The sequence below is a fragment of the Cygnus atratus genome, chromosome 10, assembly GCF_013377495.2.
Source record: "Cygnus atratus isolate AKBS03 ecotype Queensland, Australia chromosome 10, CAtr_DNAZoo_HiC_assembly, whole genome shotgun sequence".
Classification (NCBI taxonomy): domain Eukaryota; kingdom Metazoa; phylum Chordata; class Aves; order Anseriformes; family Anatidae; genus Cygnus; species Cygnus atratus.
The window spans coordinates 207,006-224,337 of NC_066371.1; the positions used below are offsets into that span (position 1 = coordinate 207,006).

The 17,332-nt window shown below is 34.9% G+C and overlaps 1 protein-coding gene and 1 long non-coding RNA gene across 15 annotated transcripts in view; one reads left to right on the forward strand and one right to left on the reverse strand.

The window, feature by feature from the left end:
* Positions 1 to 17,332, forward strand: part of NR2C2 (nuclear receptor subfamily 2 group C member 2) — a 45,495-nt gene that overhangs the window by 16,859 nt on the left and 11,304 nt on the right. For 12 of the 14 annotated variants that reach the window (XR_007708662.1, XR_007708663.1, XR_004778666.2 and 9 more), the window contains 11 exons: positions 861 to 1,061; positions 2,380 to 2,482; positions 3,568 to 3,747; positions 5,895 to 6,042; positions 7,652 to 7,745; positions 8,174 to 8,307; positions 9,773 to 9,950; positions 10,894 to 11,015; positions 11,519 to 11,658; positions 15,107 to 15,244; positions 16,738 to 16,843. Coding sequence is in view for 10 of the 14 variants with exons in the window: in XM_050712687.1 (XP_050568644.1) it covers positions 861 to 1,061; positions 2,380 to 2,482; positions 3,568 to 3,747; positions 5,895 to 6,042; positions 7,652 to 7,745; positions 8,174 to 8,307; positions 9,773 to 9,950; positions 10,894 to 11,015; positions 11,519 to 11,658; positions 15,107 to 15,244; positions 16,738 to 16,843 (1,544 nt within the window). In the remaining 4 variants the exon portion in view is untranslated. Of the gene's footprint in view, positions 1 to 860; positions 1,062 to 2,379; positions 2,483 to 3,567; positions 3,748 to 5,894; positions 6,043 to 7,651; positions 7,746 to 8,173; positions 8,308 to 9,772; positions 9,951 to 10,893; positions 11,016 to 11,518; positions 11,659 to 12,772; positions 12,826 to 15,106; positions 15,245 to 16,737; positions 16,844 to 17,332 lie in introns of those variants that run through there. The other 2 variants (XM_035546775.2, XM_035546774.2) reach the window with 2 other exon arrangements.
* LOC126913415 (uncharacterized) lies at positions 7,212 to 16,557 on the reverse strand. The gene is made up of 3 exons (XR_007708664.1): positions 16,501 to 16,557; positions 11,734 to 11,871; positions 7,212 to 8,030 (listed from the first exon to the last, which is right to left on the reverse strand). It is a non-coding gene; the product is annotated as an uncharacterized LOC126913415 (long non-coding RNA).

The window sequence follows — 17,332 nt, forward strand, 5'->3', positions numbered from 1 at the left end:
GTTGTCTTAAGGCATTCTAACTTAGTAAAACCATTAGCATATGTTTAGAATTCCTGTAAGGCTTGTTATACAAAAAGAACATGACAACTGGCTTAAGAAGTCTAGTTAATCAAAATTTAGGAAAGTAAATAACTTTAAAAAAGTTATCATGACACTTAATGCAGTGAATTTATTAGGAATGTCACTGTGTGTAAACTCTGAAATTTTTTTCAATAGTAATTCTTACCCTGGCTGTAAGATAAATACATAGATGTACTATATCAAAATAGTTTATAGTCAGGTGTATGCAAAAGAAATTAAAATCTCAAGAATGTACCATTGTGATTTTTTTTGTCAGCTGGAGTAATTTATAATTTAATTATTTATATGAGGAAAATTCTGTGATGCTGTCTCACTAGGCAGAGCATAGGCTGCATTTATGCCTGCCATTCATCAAGTGCAATGTGCTATATATTCTCCTTTTAGAGAACTGAGAGAATCAGTAAGGAATGCAGGGGTCCTTAACATTACACTTCGTTCTTATTCTGGTTGGGTTCCACTGTGTCTAATTCCTCTTGAACAGTTAAATGCAATTACAATATCTCCCCATCTCTCCTCATTTTTAACAATATCAGTCTCATACTTTTCACAAGTCTGTTTAGTATTTTCCTTTTGTGTGGTAGGTATGTAAATACAGAAATATTGTAAACATGTGTTTTAGCTTTGATTCTGTTGTTTTGCACTTACGTAGGTAGCTGTAATAACTTTGCACCAGTCTAATAAATTTACAAATAGCAAATTAATAAATAACAAGGGCTATTATGAAACAGTATCATATAATTCTGAGACAGAATCATAAAATTCTTCAATATGTTTTACAGATTGTGACAGATCAGCAGACAGGTCAAAAAATCCAGATAGTGACAGCAGTGGACTCATCTGTGTCTCCAAAGCAACAGTTTATTTTAGCAAGTCCAGATGGAACTGGTACGGGAAAGGTGATATTGGCAGCACCTGAGACATCTAATGCCAAACAGCTTATCTTTACGACCACAGACAACATTGTGCCAGGCAGAATTCAGGTAAATACAGTAACTGAGATAAACCACGGATTTGTGTATTTCAGTTACTAAGTTTTAGGTGCTTTTAAGTATAGAATTGTTTTAAGAGACTGGCAATTGCAATAGTTTTCCTAAAGATCTAATAACATGGATATAGAACATATGAATTGTAGGCTTTTTTATTCAATCCTAAATCTGCCTGTGTTCACGTTCCTCATGCATTCCATTGCGTTCATCATTCCTTGTTGTGGTTCTCATTAAAATTGTAACTATGCAAAGACATAAGCAAATACTTAAGCTGGAGCTTGTGAGAGGTGTCAGGATTTCAGGTGGTCTGATAGAGATTCACACATGCAGAGATGCAACTTAGCTGGGCAAACTTATGTTCATAATGCAGTACCAAAGCATTGGAGTAGAAGTTCTTTGGAGCAGAAGCTGTCCTTTGTTATGTTTGTCTGTGGGTCTTGAGCATAGTCCACATCAGTGAGAGCTTTGCAAAACAAATTATATAAACAATAATCCATCTCTAGTGAAATTTGAGATTTTTTCCTAGCATTCTTTTTTCAGGGGGAAAAAAATTGCCTGGACCCTATTGCTACTTTTAGAATAGAGAATATCATAGAATTGTTCAGGGAGTATTTTATAGGGAGCAGTATCGTTTTTACACAAATATTTGAAAAATTGTGCAAACGGTCTTTTAAAATTTATTTTACAGTGCTACATGCTTTATATATTGTTACAAATTGGATTTTATTTTTTTATTTTTGTGTTAATTGGGGTGTTTTGAACTGAAGTTTTGGGATTCAAGACCTTTGGAAGCCAAACAGTTTTCACAGAATCATAGAATATCCTGAGTTGGAAGGGACCCATAAGGATCATTGAATCCAACTCTTAAGTTTTCTATAATGGATCTCTGTTTCAGGCTGTCCCCTGTAAACTATGTGTGCCTATTAGCTGCAGAGAAGATAAATGGGAACAGTGTATGGAATACAACAATTTTAGACATCTTTGGCTAAAATAGAGCAATTGTTTGACAGTAATTGCAAGAAGGGAAGACTACTGTTGAGTGCACAAATGAAGAAACTTACTTCTCCTGAACAAAGTGGGATGTTCAATTTGGAATTCATGTTTCGCTATGGCTGCTTTAACAGTCCCATTACTGACAGTAAAAACTCCCCTTAACTTATATTTTATGCCACTTAATTTCATTCCACATCTGTCATACCTGTCATATTCTTTCCTGTTGACACACTGGTCTTCTGTACATAAAGCTTCTTGCTTTCATGTCAGCAGAAAATACTGGCTAATTACCTCTTTTTGTTCTGAAATTTTGTCTCAGATAGTGACAGACTCTGCTTCGGTGGAACGTTTACTGGGAAAAGCTGATGTTCAGCGGCCCCAGGTAGTAGAATATTGTGTGGTCTGTGGTGATAAAGCATCAGGTAAGGAAGCATAGAAAGCAGTATTCAAGATACCTGACTGAAAGGATTACTAGGATGAAGGGAGGTTTCATGACTTTTTTTTTTTTTTTTTTTTTAAGACTGATTTTAGCCATGCTGTTGGTAAAAGCACTTGAGTCTAAACTGGAAAGAGATTGTTAACATTATACTTCTGTATCTATGCATACGGAGTAGTTCAGCTCTGCTTGGAAGAATATTAATTTGTACTTCAAGTAGATTGTATGATGAATTGGCTCATGCTGAAAGAGAAAATGATTGTGTAGCTCCTAGTAACTGAGAGACCATTTGAAGCATGAAGTCTGTTTCCTCAGAGCTGTAAAAAAAAGTCTACCTAATCCAAGAAAAAAAACAGTTCTTGGTGCTCTCTAACAAACTTAAGACTTCTTGGTAGTTTTTTGCTTTTTACGGTCACAGAAAAAGGCAAATAGATATCATGCAAATCCTTGGTGTTTCAGAACCATGCAGTTACAGGGAATCTACTAGATAAAATTTCTACATTAACCAAGGGAGAAGATTGTGCTTTCATGTTACAGAGAGAACGACCCCCGCTCTTCTTCATCTTCTTTTTTTATTGTTTTCAAGTGTTTGTGTAATTAAAATGATACCAGAATTGATGTGCACAGGAGTTTTGACTTAACATTGCATTTCTGATTTTATTCAGAAATTACTTATGTTCTGAATTTACTTAAATGTTTAGCATGTGTGTTCTTTTAATGTAACTTTCAGCATGCAATATCCTTTGTGTAGTTTGTATCCTATTGCCTGTAACAGCAGATAGAATTGCATCTGTACTTGGCCAGAACGGGAACTACCATTTCACAGGCCTCTCACTCAAATGTAGGCTTAGCCTTCCTCTCTTTTTTCCACTTACCCACCTAAAAGGCCTGACAATAGGTAAAAAAGAAACATCCCGTAAGACTGCAATGATGCTTTTACAGTCCAAAATGATGGCAAGAAAACAAAAGAAACATAAAGGGTGACTTTTGCAATGTTTTACTTGGCTAAGATAAATATTTTTATGTTAAAATGAGTAATTTCTGTCTGATAACAATATATATTCTTCCTAGGTCGTCACTATGGTGCTGTCAGTTGTGAGGGATGTAAAGGCTTCTTTAAAAGGAGCGTGAGGAAGAATTTGACCTACAGTTGTCGTAGCAACCAGGATTGTATCATCAATAAACACCATCGGAATCGCTGCCAATTTTGTAGGCTTAAGAAATGTCTAGAGATGGGCATGAAAATGGAATGTGAGTGTTAAGTACTCAATGTGAGACTGTGCCTAACAAGTAAAAAATACGTGGCCTACCATTGCTGTTTAGTGTGTTTTCTCTATTTCAGTCTGTCGCCTGGAGGAGACAGACCTCGACAGCCATCTATTTCACCTTTCTTTCCTCACTATTTTGTGTTTGAGGTGTAACACTGATTTGTTTTGAACCATATCTCATATTACTGCAGTTCTTGAGGAACCCAGTTAGATCCTCACTTAGAATGCATGTTACAAACAGTGTATGTTTATAGTACAAAATATTTTAACATAGGTGGACATATATCTGAGTCTTAACGTTACATGTTCAGAATATGCTTTCCTACTGGTTTATTTTTCTCCCATTTTATCCAGTGATGAGAAGCGGTTGATGTCCCCCCTCCCTTTTGTTTGTTTTTCAATATCAGTTTGATCATTTTTGAACAGCATTATATTATGAGACATTGTATAAACTGTCATATTTTGAACAATATACTTTTCCTGTTTGTTTGCAGTACTCACTACAGCTTCAGTGCTAGCGTCTGAACACCTCTTTCAATGCATTTTCATTACAATTTATAGTACCCCCTGCTTCTGCAGTCAGAACTTCACGAAGCCTATTATGTTTTTTTTTTTCTGTGATAAATTTAAGGTGAAGCAAATTATTTTTCTACTGTGATCTAGGCAAGATAAGTTCCATCCTCTGAGTTACTATGGAGGCAGAATTTTAATCTGTAAACAGAGAGATCTTTGTTGTATTTGCACTTTGGATCTCCAAAAGCATAGTTAGGATTCTTGTGCTGTGCACACACTGTGCTGAGTGTAGTGGGTGACGCTTGTGCTGGAGAGACTGTTACATTTCTAGAAGCTAAACCTTTCTTTCTTAGCTCAGTGTGGCTAGGATTCATGTTCACTAATTTTTCTGGGCACTGGGTCAGGTTTCTAATTAATACTCATGTATCCACCAAGCCAAGAAGATATATGTACCTACTTACTAATTCTCTAAACTTCCCTGACACTTAGCAATATTAGTAAAAATAGGATCAGGAAATAAATAACTTCCTGGTTATGAGGGTACAGAGAAGTGTATCTATGTATTTTAGCGTTACATTCAAAAGGCTTATACAGTATGGTAGAATTTTTTCTGTTTGTTAATAATGTTAATTTTGTAGAGTAGTAACTGCTGTATGATTAATTGGTAAAATGAATAGCACAGAAATATTATCTCCATTTATATTGTACCTTACATTTGCAAAGTATTGTGAGAATTAGTACAACACTTTAAAAAATTCTTTGTATTATTGCCATATTCTTTTATTAGTTTTATTATCCATATTTTCAGGTGAAAAAAATGTACGCAATTCAAATGTGCCAAACTATAGAGGAGTTCATAAAGTTCAGTGACCTAGATGCCAGATATCTTTCTGTAATCTGCTTAATAATAATATTGTGATATTTTAAATATGCACTTTTCACTTCTCTTAAAATAGCAAAATTACTCTTTTACTATTTTTATTAAATGATTTACTGTGCTTGTTTGGCACGTTGGAGACTAAGCCTATTTTCTTCCAGTTTTCAACTTGAAATATTTTAAATTCTGAAAAGGTTAATTTTAGAAAACTGCTTCCTAATTGTCTGGAATGAGTGAATGAATGAGTCAATTGCATATCATGCAGAGACTCCTCACCCAGGGAATTAAGCTGCATCTCTCACATAACATTATGATTCAGGAGCTAACTTGCCTGTCTTGACTTTTTCTGGGTTCATTCTGAGTTTGTGTTGGTTTTAGTCATCTGGAGTATGACTGAGTCTTGCATTTAAGTATAGCTTTACCTGTAAAACAAGCATTTTTTTTAAATGTATGTTGCAGAATGTTCTGTCTTTTTAAATACCAGTGAAATAGTAAGCTTTGCTTGTAGTTCAGTAAAACTTAAAGCAAATGATCAATCTGTGCCTTCCTTAGTTAATTGTACTTGGTCATGGGTATAGTAAAATTGGAACCCAAATTTCTTTAGTCGTCTTATTAAATTTCAGTTTCATGCTGAACTGACATACCACCATAATGATTTAAACATAAATCCTACTATGAGATTTTTTTTGTAATATTCATATTACTTTCTTTCAAATCTTTGTGTTTCTATCCTTCTGTAGCGGTTCAAAGTGAAAGAAAGCCTTTTGATGTGCAACGTGAAAAACCAACCAACTGTGCAGCTTCCACCGAAAAGATATATATCAGAAAAGACCTACGAAGCCCTTTAATAGCAACTCCAACGTTTGTGGCAGATAAAGATGGGGCACGGTGAGTAACTCAATATAAAACAAATCTTGTTTAAGGTTATTTATGCATTGCAGGCACAACTATTCTGTCTTTACCCCTGTGCTCTAAAGCATCGGTCAAAAAGAGCTCAGTTTCACAGGCCATTGGTTTCCATTACCAAGATCAACATAGTATACTCTGCTTCTCATCAAAATTTTTGCCTGAGTACAGCTAGGTGGTTTTCAATTAAGTGCTGGCTGTTGCCCAGACAGATCAAAGCACAAGTGGGGCACACATGTGATATGTAATAACAAACATGTCGACCTACTGCATGATAGACTCACGTCGGCACTTTTCTGAAATCAAATCCACCAACAGCAGACTCAGCCTTCCCCCTCCTGAATACTGTAGCAAAAGAGGCTGCAGTGACTGCTGATTCAGATCCCAAAAAAATGGTCTTAACAGTGTCAGCAAAAGAATAGTAGTTTCTTTTTGCTACGTGGAAGATCCTCCTAGATGGTTCTCATGTTCTCAGTTTTCTCCATAGGCAATGTGTGTGGAAATGCATGATATTCTATTATATTCATAATAAATAGAGAGAATTTTTCTTTCTGAATAAAATAGAACTCTATTAAAATACTACATTTTGAAAACTATCAGTCCAGTTAGTGAATGAATAGATGATAATCACCTAAAGGTACTGGATTTCTATATTCAGTTTGTGTGTATATTCTTTGTTGAAGAAGTAAAACTGCAGTTAGGAGGGTTGAGCCACAAATTTCTTTAGTTGTTTCAGTGTTTCTTGTTTGCTAATCAGTTTGTTCACAAATACTGCTCATAGACAAATTTGCTACCTCAAGATTTCCTTGTGCTGCAGATGCCTTTCCACACTATAAACAATATTATATTCATTAAGTGTGACTCTATTTATGTAGGACTCACATTTGCATAAGGTATGATAATTTGCTTCCTGTGGTACTTAACAACGTTAGTGTCAGACCCCTTAAACTATCAGCTCCCAAAGGCCTGAACCAGTCATGCATTACTCATTTGTGTTGGGTTATGCAGATCTGGACTGTTGCAGAAGTAACAAACTTATTACTGACTGCAAAGACTTCCCACTGCCTCCCTTAATTAGATACAGCAGAGAGAAATTATGTTTGGTCAAAAAGAAGAAAAGGCAGCAGAGATTTTATACAGAACTTTATTATACAACTATTTTGTAATGTAACGTGTATTTCCTTGACTCAGCTTTTTTTTACTTAGTGCTGTCCATCTAACTTGGAATGCACAGTTATGCCTTCTGCAACTCTAAGGCATAACTTTAGATCTGCCATGTGGCTTCTGAAGTCATGAGAAGACAACAGCTTTCATAAGACAGAATAAACCAGTGTCAAAAGCAAATGAGAGGATATCTCCTTTGGGAAGTTGTCACTGCTTTTGCACAGGAAATGAAAATGTATTCCTGTCTTTCAAGCTACATTTTGGAAGCAGTTTCAGAAAGGCTATAATTCTGATGAAAAAATTCTGAGCTTCGTTAAATTGTAAATTTAAAAATTGGTAATCCTTTTATTCTGACATGGGTTATTATATATTTTTCTGATTAATACAAAGCACTATTAACTGTCATATGCCTTATGGTTTTCAACAGGTCAGCAGGTCTTCTTGATCCAGGAATGCTTGTGAATATTCAGCAGCCTTTGATCAGGGATGATGGTACAGTCCTCCTAGCTGCTGACTCCAAGGTATGAATGCTTTCAGTTAAGTTCTGAACATAATCTACACATATAGATTGTTTTAGCTATGTACATAGATGCAAAGCATTCTTGACCTTGAGAGGATAAGGTTGGGGTGAGTCTGAAGATCTGTAGGAATGCAGGTAATAAGCTGATCAACAGGGATGTGATTTCTTTTCACAGGCATACTTATGCCATAGCTATTCCCCACATGATAAGCCAGAAGGGGTTAGGATTGATGATCACAGTAGGGTTTAAAGATCATTGTGAGTCAGATGTGATCCATTGTTCTTCCTGTAGGTGTTTCAGGGAAAGCAAAGGAAAAGTACATTAGGGAAGAAGAACACAAAGATTAAGAATGGGGGAGAATGGGGGAAAAGATGTGTATCATATATCACCTATAATTCTTATCCACTAATACGGTTCTTCTTATTTAGGCTGAGACAAGCCAGGGTGCTTTAGGAACACTAGCAAATGTTGTAACATCTCTTGCTAACCTCAGTGAGTCACTAAATAATGGAGATACTTCTGAAATTCAACAAGAAGAGCAATCTGCAAGTGAGATTACACGGTATGCATTTGTATTTGCATCTTATTTAGCAGTTTGTATTCTGTATTGTGCACACTTACACTCATTCATCCATGTAATTTGGTAATTTGGTGTTGTGACATCAAATGCAGTAGAGGTTGCCCAGTACTTTGAAATGCAAAACCGATTATTGGAAATCCAAGCTTGGCTGTTGTCCTCAGCCTGTAGTCCTCTTGGGAAGAACTGTATCTTGTGTTATAACTGTAGTTATAATATGGCTAGACCAGATTTAATGCTAAGAAAAGTAATCATAGAATCATCTGCTTTGGAAAAGACCACCAAGATCATGAAGTCCAGCCATCAACCAGACCTACTGAGTCCCATCACTAAACCATGTACCTCCGTGACATGTTCATGCATCTCTTAAATATCTCTCCAGGGACAGGGACTCCACAACTTATGTGGGTAGCCTTTTCCAATGCTTGAATAAATGACTAGTTTGTAAACTTGACTGACTCTGAGAATAGTAATACTTTGGTACTGCAGTATTTAATAGGCTCGTTATATGGAAGTTTCTACTGTGAAGTGTTCATTGCCCTTAGATCTACTCCTTGAGAGTCTGTATTACTGTTGCATTCTCTGTCATTGTGCTGCCAAAATACCTTTTGGTAATGTAGGAAAAATGTTGTAAAACTAAGATTAGTAAACATCTTGTTTAATGTTTAGAAGGAATTTGAAGACTATTATCTTTATTAGTGATGAAAACCAACACAGAATCTTAAAGTTTCCAGCAAGGCTTGAGATTTTTAGGAACAGGGTGGTGGTGTCTGTGTTTTTGTGTTGTTTGTTTGTTTGTTTTGTTGGGGGGGGGTTGTTTGCTTGTTTTATTCGTTTTTTGAAGGAAAACATACATTGGTCTTATAGTGAAATATGAAAAATATCGGGCCTCAAAACTGTCCAGTGTCTCTCAGGTAGATTTTTAAGAGGTGTTTAACTGTTTAATCAAGAGTATGTCCATATCTCGTCTTAAGGGGAAGGAAATTAAGGCATGCTGTTTAGAAGGAGATCACGGTGTTCTCTGTTGTTCCAAAAAATGGATTAGTAACAATAGGGACTGCAGGGTGTTCTCCAGAGTGCACCTGGGCTTTGTGAGGTTTCACATAAGCTATTATAAATTTCCAAGGTGAGAAGAAGCAGGTAGTGAACAGTGGAAGAGTCCCATTTACTAGTACAAATACTAGTATAAGACAAGTAAAGCAGGATTTATAGTAGTAAAAAGTTCCCCCCTTACATGGAAAGTCTTTTATCAGCTATATGTGGGCAGTCCCTGTAAAATGTCCAAGCAGTACAAAGGAACCACGTTGTAATGAAAAATCTGGCTTGGTGTCTTCGTGGTTCCTGTTTATACCGAGTGGAAATGCTTCACAGTGTTTTATATGACAAGTACTCTGAAATTTTTAAAGGTGTAAGGAAGTACCCTTTCACTGTCTGTTACTTCTTTTTGCAGGGCATTTGATACTTTGGCTAAAGCACTTAATACCACAGATGGTACAGCCGCTCATAACTTGGCAGATGGGATGGATCCTACAGGAGGAGGGAATATTCATGTGATCAGTAGAGATCAGTCAACACCAATTATTGAAGTAGAAGGACCCCTACTTACAGATACACATGTCACATTTAAGGTATATGAGTCTTGAAATGTCTTACTAAACAAGCTGACATAAAAGATATAACCCCAAATGAGTTTACCATGTCTTCTTTATATTACCAAAATTAAATATAACAATCTAGAACACCTGGTGTTAGCATCTAATGCAGTTTTCACTCTTGCAAGCTCTATCTGAAGTGTATAGATACTATTTCATAAGACTCTTTGATAGACATCAGGATGCTTTAAAATTTATTTCACTGATGGTCACTTTCCGTATCATCCATGTAGTATCATGTCTTGCTTAGTTCATTTATAATTGTAGGGAATGTCGAACTTTCCTCTAAAAGGCTTTTTCATATTAAGAGAGGTTACAGGGCCTTCCTAGTTTGCTTCAATTACACAACTCAAACAAGAACATGTTGATGAAAATTTTGAGATAAATAATGAGGGTGTGCATCTTGCTGGTATTACATTGCACTGTTTAAAGAAATAAAAAGTTTGAAATAGCAATACTTAATGTAGTTGAATGATAATCATGATCATAACCTGCTTATTCCCATTAATGGTGTTTTGTGATTGTAGATTCCTACTGTATGATTTTCCCATTTTAGATTTTTGTTTTACTTCTTTTAAAAGAAGTTTTAGAAGATAGTTTCGTAGTACTGTGATGCTAGTCAACATTCCACCAAACAATTAAATGTATAGATTTAACTGTTATTACATGAAAATTAAAATGTTTCAAAAAGAAACATTTGAGCTCTTTCCCACGTTATTTCTAATCTTGTTTTCTATCCTTGTTTTGCATTCCTTGCAGTAGTAATGGGTTGTTTAGTAAAGTTTTGCTTTGACAATTTCTTGTTATGCAGTTGCATTATGACAGACAATGAGAGTGGGTTGAATGTTTTCACTTGTTATTTCAGTGATAATAAAAATTATTTTATGCCCTATCTGTACATACTTTTATTTTTTTGCAGCTGACAATGCCCAGTCCAATGCCAGAGTACCTTAATGTACACTACATCTGTGAGTCAGCGTCACGACTACTTTTCCTGTCTATGCACTGGGCTAGATCCATACCTGCATTTCAAGCACTTGGGTAAATGGATGTTATACTGTTGCACAATCTGCTTTCCAATTAATGAAAGCACTGATCTCAACACTCTTCAATTTTTAAACGACTAAATTTGTTTAATTTTTAATGAATTCTTTAAAATGTATGAAGGCTGTGCAATATTCTTTTTTTTTGAAGAATAAAATAAAAGATTGCCATGTTTGCCAAGATGATAACTACCATATCTGATGTTACTACTGTTATGGAAGCTAAAGCCGAATCCAAAGCAAGCATTTAATTGGTAGAAATATATCTTGTTAAAGAACTGATGAGCACCATTTTACAGATAACCTGAAATGGTTTCATGTAGTTGGCCTATTCTTGCTTTTTGGAATACTTGTCATATGCTGATATATGCCTTTTAATAGAGTGGTTTGGAGTATATTAATCTTTATTGCTAATTGTTATAATCAACATAACTGTATGTAGGGTAATACCAACCTAATATGAAGACTAGCTACTGTTGTTTGATTTTGTGTTGTTTATAGGCAGGATTGTAATACGAGCCTTGTGCGTGCCTGCTGGAATGAGCTGTTTACCTTAGGCCTGGCACAGTGTGCACAGGTGATGAGTCTGTCTACTATCCTAGCAGCTATTGTTAACCATCTCCAGAACAGCATACAGGAAGGTATGTATTCAGTGTGTTGTTTTTATACATACTCAGTACAGGGTTACAAACTGGAATTTGAATAACAGTTCTCACAAGGTGTTTTCTAGTTGATAGCAGAACTGTTCTCCAGGATCCAGGGAAAGAAGAAACCTTCTCTTGCATGATTACATTTCCTTTGATGATCTGTTGCGCTGTGACCTCACAGAGATCTCTCAGTGAGATAGAGGTGTCCTGAGAAGAAATGGGGATATGTCTGGAGGATATAAAGCCTTTTTCTCCTCCCCTCTTCTACATATGACTAGCAGTATAGAGAAAGACAAGTATATCCTAAAACTATAGTTTGTTCACAGAGTTTTCCTCCCATCTAGATGTAAATATTTTTTTTTCTCTTAGGATAATCATGCCTTCTCCTGAATCACAGCTGAGCTTTATTCCTTCCAGAGTTTTTCATCTCTCTACAGTGTAAAACTGTAGCATTTGCCAAGTATCACAAGTGTATTCTTGCAAGTGTAACCATTTTGTTGTATACTACTATAATACAGTAATGATTACTGTATTTTGAAGTACCCTTTGAAGCATTAAACAACTTATTTTCTTGACGCTTTCACGAAGATTTATGTAATTCTATTTTTGAGTTCAGTGTTGGCCTGTGATAATGATGACTATATCTAGAATGAACGATAATCTGTTACGGCTGCTTTCCTTTTTTCTTTCCTTTTCTTTAAGGATGTTCCCTATCAGAGTTGATTAGCTTGAGAATAACTTTTCACTTTTAATAAGATAAAAACTTTAAACTCTGCAAATATAGTGTATTTTTAATTGCAGAAAGAGAACAGCGGAATATAGATGCAATGGCCAAATGATAGAAAATTGTATAATTTATGCAGGTAGCCATTTTTTTCTTACCAGAAGAAAAGGACTAAGATAAAAAGCATTCTTATATCTACATAAAAATGAATTACCACAGAAATTTGAAAATAAAATATTTTTCCAAGAGGAATATTGGAAATAGATGGTAATCCTCCTTTGATACTTTTGTAAAATTGTAAATTCTTTTGGGGAAGAAACTCCTACAAGCACAAAGAGCCTGTTAGTATACTGTAACTGATGTGGCACTGCTTTTTATACCTAGGTGAATGCAGCAAATAGGAATCAAGCAATCCAAAACAGCCCAGGATTCTGCAGGTGATGGAGGAGCTAGGTCGCAGATTTGATACGTCTCACAGAACAGTCATTTCCTTTGCCCTTCTCAAATTACAGAAGCATAGGGAAGCTGTGAAAATGTAGTTGCAAGTATAGAATACTTCCCTGAAGGTTTTTCCCTAACTTTAAACTTTCACACTGCAAAGCACGTTCTGTGTCACCTACTATTGCTAAATAATATGTGCAGCGTAGACATGAGTTGCCCATATTAAATAATTATTTCCAATAGCGATATTAAATGATGTAATTACATGAAATCCAGTTTCAATTTAAACATGAGTTAAAAGTAGTTATGGAATACTGTTTGGTACCAGTTTGACAATTTTTGTGATTTGGTTACTGTGCATACAGTGAGAACTGGAATAGACTTACTGAATAGAGTGAAACTTGCTTGTAAAACTATAAAATGCACAAAAGTAGATAGATGATCTGAAAAATACCTTGAATCTCCTTCAGTCCTAGTAAAGTACATTTGCTTTAATCTACTTTTGTTAGCTTTATTATGGTAAAATTGGACAGAGGTTTGATTTTTAAATGGATAGTATCCTTTCATGAATGTTTTTACTTTTTTATAATTTGATAAAGCTTGGACAGCCCTCAAAATACAACAAATTGACATTCCTTTCCCTCACAGAAAGAGGAGCAAGAGTTTAAAAGCCCAACAGGGAAATGTGCATGTCATGTGTTCTACAAAGAGTTAAGCTTTTAATTACATCTGTCTCAGAATAAATATGTCAGTTCCACATACACTCCAGGTGATCAGTTTGTGGAGGAGTAAGTGGTAGGGCTGTTACACTCTTAAGCTGGCCCCACTTCTGTTCCTGTGGCTTAAACCTATCCTTTCAGTCATACAGTGTTATCTGGGACTGGACAAAAAGAGAGGATGAGACTACATTTGTTTTATTCAATGCTATTCTGTAAAGTTATGTTATATTTATACTACACCTTCAAAACTCAAAGTGATGAAATTTCAGAACTTTGTCTAAGAAGTATGTGAGTGATGAGGTTGCTTGAAAACTGTGAAATTCAAATTTAATTTTTTGCACGTATTTCTGCACCGTTGTTTCTCATATAACGCTGAGATATATAATGCATCTTCATTCATCTTGAGTAACGAAAAATCAGTATTACAGTTTATGTATTGTAGAAGATTAGATTATACTTTCATATTTCAAGACATTATGCAAAAAAATGTTTAATTTCTTCTTTTGTTCTGCTCAATTTTCTATGTAGTTGCAGAAAATATGTAAAAGCAGTCATAAATGACATAAAAGATCCAGGTTAACACACATGGATCTAAACAATCATATACACCATTATCTGTTCAGACAAAGGTAAAATATTATGAAGTTACAAAGATACAGTGTAGTAGCACTGAAGATTGTGAATGGAATCAATTTATTCTAACGTATTTCTTGAGGGGAAAAAAATTGCCTCTTACGAATTGACTTCTCCATGAAGCTTAATAATGGTAATTATATATTCAGAGATTTGTTTTAATATAATCTTTAAGGCTTTCATTCTTTGACCAGTTTACAGATGTGCAGTCAGAGAAGTTTACTAAATTTCACTGAATTAGTTACCTTTATTTACCAAATTAGAAAGCTCTCCTTCCCTAACTCAGCAACCAATGCCACTCAATTTTAGCTTATCCATAAATATTTTCTAAATTAATGTTTTAAGAACATGAAACCAACATAAGAAACATGTTTCAAAAGATAGAAGAATCTGTGTACGTGTATTTGAATGAATTTGCCCCTTCAGAAGAAAAGAAGACTATGTACCACTCTGAATTAAAAGTTTACTTCTAAAGTACAAACAGAAGAAAAAGTATCACTGTCATCACTGATCTTGCATTCTGGAAGAGCTAACTCAATACTGTTTGAAGTTATAATTAGGATTACATGATAGCATTTGTTTTGTAATTTTTTCATTCCCAGAATCACGATCTATTTTGTAGAATAATTCACCGTAATTTGAGAGTCTCTTGCAGTACATCATTGGAATAGGATTGGTGTCACGGATTATGCTATTCAAGCAAAATTATGCAAAAGAGTTGTTGTTTGCTAGCCCTCTGATTTGGCTTTAGAAGTCTTCACTTCTGTAATCATTCAGGCCATCCTTATGTGTTAAGTGGTTTTTAAAATACCAAATGAGACAAGATACTTTGAAACGTTACTTTACTTTTTTCATAAAAGGATGTTGGTTAAGATATTGGATGTACTTGAGCTCGCATGAAATAATAAGCAATATCTCTTTGTAGATAAGCTTTCTGGAGACAGAATAAAGCAAGTCATGGAACACATCTGGAAACTTCAGGAGTTCTGTAACAGCATGGCCAAGATTGATATTGATGGATATGAATATGCATACCTTAAAGCTATAGTCCTCTTTAGCCCTGGTAAGGAATTTCATAACAAACTATTTTTAAATAAACATTCATAAGTTACCATTTTAGTAATTATTTATAAGACTAATGACTTGAGATGAGGCTGTTCTGTTAAGTTGTAGATAAAATGAGTATTCAATAATAATTTATCACAATGTGTTTTAAAAATAACTTTGGAGCAACAAATTCATGTTATTTACGCCTCCAGTCTCTCAGTTTCTTGTTAACCTACCTTAGGAGACTAGACGGTCAATTATCTTCAGCTGGGGATCCAATATTAATAAGTTATCAGGCAATATTAGTGAAGTAAATGGCAGGAAGGATTAGAGGAAGTACATTCTCAAAGTGACAAAAAGAAGTTGACTCCAGCGTTAATATTTTTATGACACTCATAAGGGGAATACGTGAAATATAAGCAGAAACACCACTGTATTTTATGTGGAGTTTCTGCAAAATCTCCAAAACTAAATGTAAACAGGCGGTCTTCCATTTGTTGCAAAAAATGATAGCAGACAACTAAAGCATGATCTATAGTGTTTATGATATGAGGATTTCCTTAAGGAAGACACTTAAGATTTTCTGGAATGATAAGGTAAGGACATCAAAAAATGGGAAGTAGTAGTCTCTTCAGCAAAAGCGTAGAGATGTTTCTTAAAATTAAAAATTGCTTAAACTTAAAATTGCTGACAGGCTGAGTGAAAGGGGAGGACTTGCTCTGAAATGTAAATTATTTGTTACATTCAAAGTGGTAAGCATCTCTGAATTAAAGTAAAATACCAAGAAAAGGAATAACTTATCAGTTTTTTTTGTTTTTGCATTGATATTATTTTTCTCTTTATAATAAAATTTGAACTTAATTGGAAGATACTAGTGTCCTGAAATATGCTTTTGGAAATTTCCTGCAGATTCTATTATTAGGGTTAAGTTTATTAGGATTTTAATGCAAGTCTGAGGAGCAATGAATTTTCCATACTTAAGATATCTCTGTCCCATTTCAAGGGAAGAGCACTTTGAACACAACACTGAAGATATTTGGGTATAGTCAGATGTGTGGTATTTTCAGTTTTTCTGATCATGTCACTGTCTTTGAGGAGCAGAGCCAGGAGGAATTAAAGCATAAGACAGACTTAGGAAGGTCAAGAAGTTGATTTGTCAAGAAAAAAACTAGATATTGCTCAATAGTTGGTTGAAATTACAGAGGAAAACATATTTGAAAAAGCAGGGTTAGAAACACAAACTGTTACAGGCATTGCCTGGTATACACCTACAGGATTAATTTTTCTGATTTCTTCTGGATATAGCCAGCTCTGGAGAGAAAAGTTGAGTACGCCAGTTCTGAAGCCAGGAAGAAAATACTCAATTAAATGTTCCAATTTTTTACAGCTAATATGTTAAATATCACAATACAATATTTAAATGAAATTAAATGTAAGAATGTTGTAAGTACATAAATTTTGCAATGTATAGGGAAACAATCAACATACAGAAATGCTTTGTTTCTTTAGATCACCCTGGTCTGACCAGTTCAACCCAAATAGAAAAATTCCAGGAGAAAGCACAGATGGAATTGCAGGACTATGTCCAAAAAACTTATCCAGAAGATACGTATAGGTATTTATTTTCTATAATACCCAAAATAATGTTGTGAGCTGAAGCTGGCAAAAATACAAAATAGCATCATGGTATATTATTTCCTTTTTAACATCTGGTGTTGGTTTTTTGACTATTGAGGTGAAAGAACCAGAATCTTGTTGATAAAAGTAGCAGGTTTGTTGAAAGATAAGAATCAAGAATAGCTGTCTAGCTTCTTCCACTTAAATTAAACAGTATATTCTCCTATTTTTAGTGTTTAGAATCATAGAATGGTTTGGATTAGAAGGGACGTTAAAGATCATCTCTTTCCAGCCCCTCATAACACCTTCCACCAGAAAAGGTTGCCCAAAGCCCCCATCCAGCCTGGCCTTGAACACTTCCAGGGATGGGGCATCCATAACTTCTTAAGTAACCTGTTTTAGTGCCTCACCCCACCCTCTTAGTAAAGAATTTCTTCGTTATACCTAATCTAAACGTACCTGTTTTTTACTTCAAAATCATTACCCC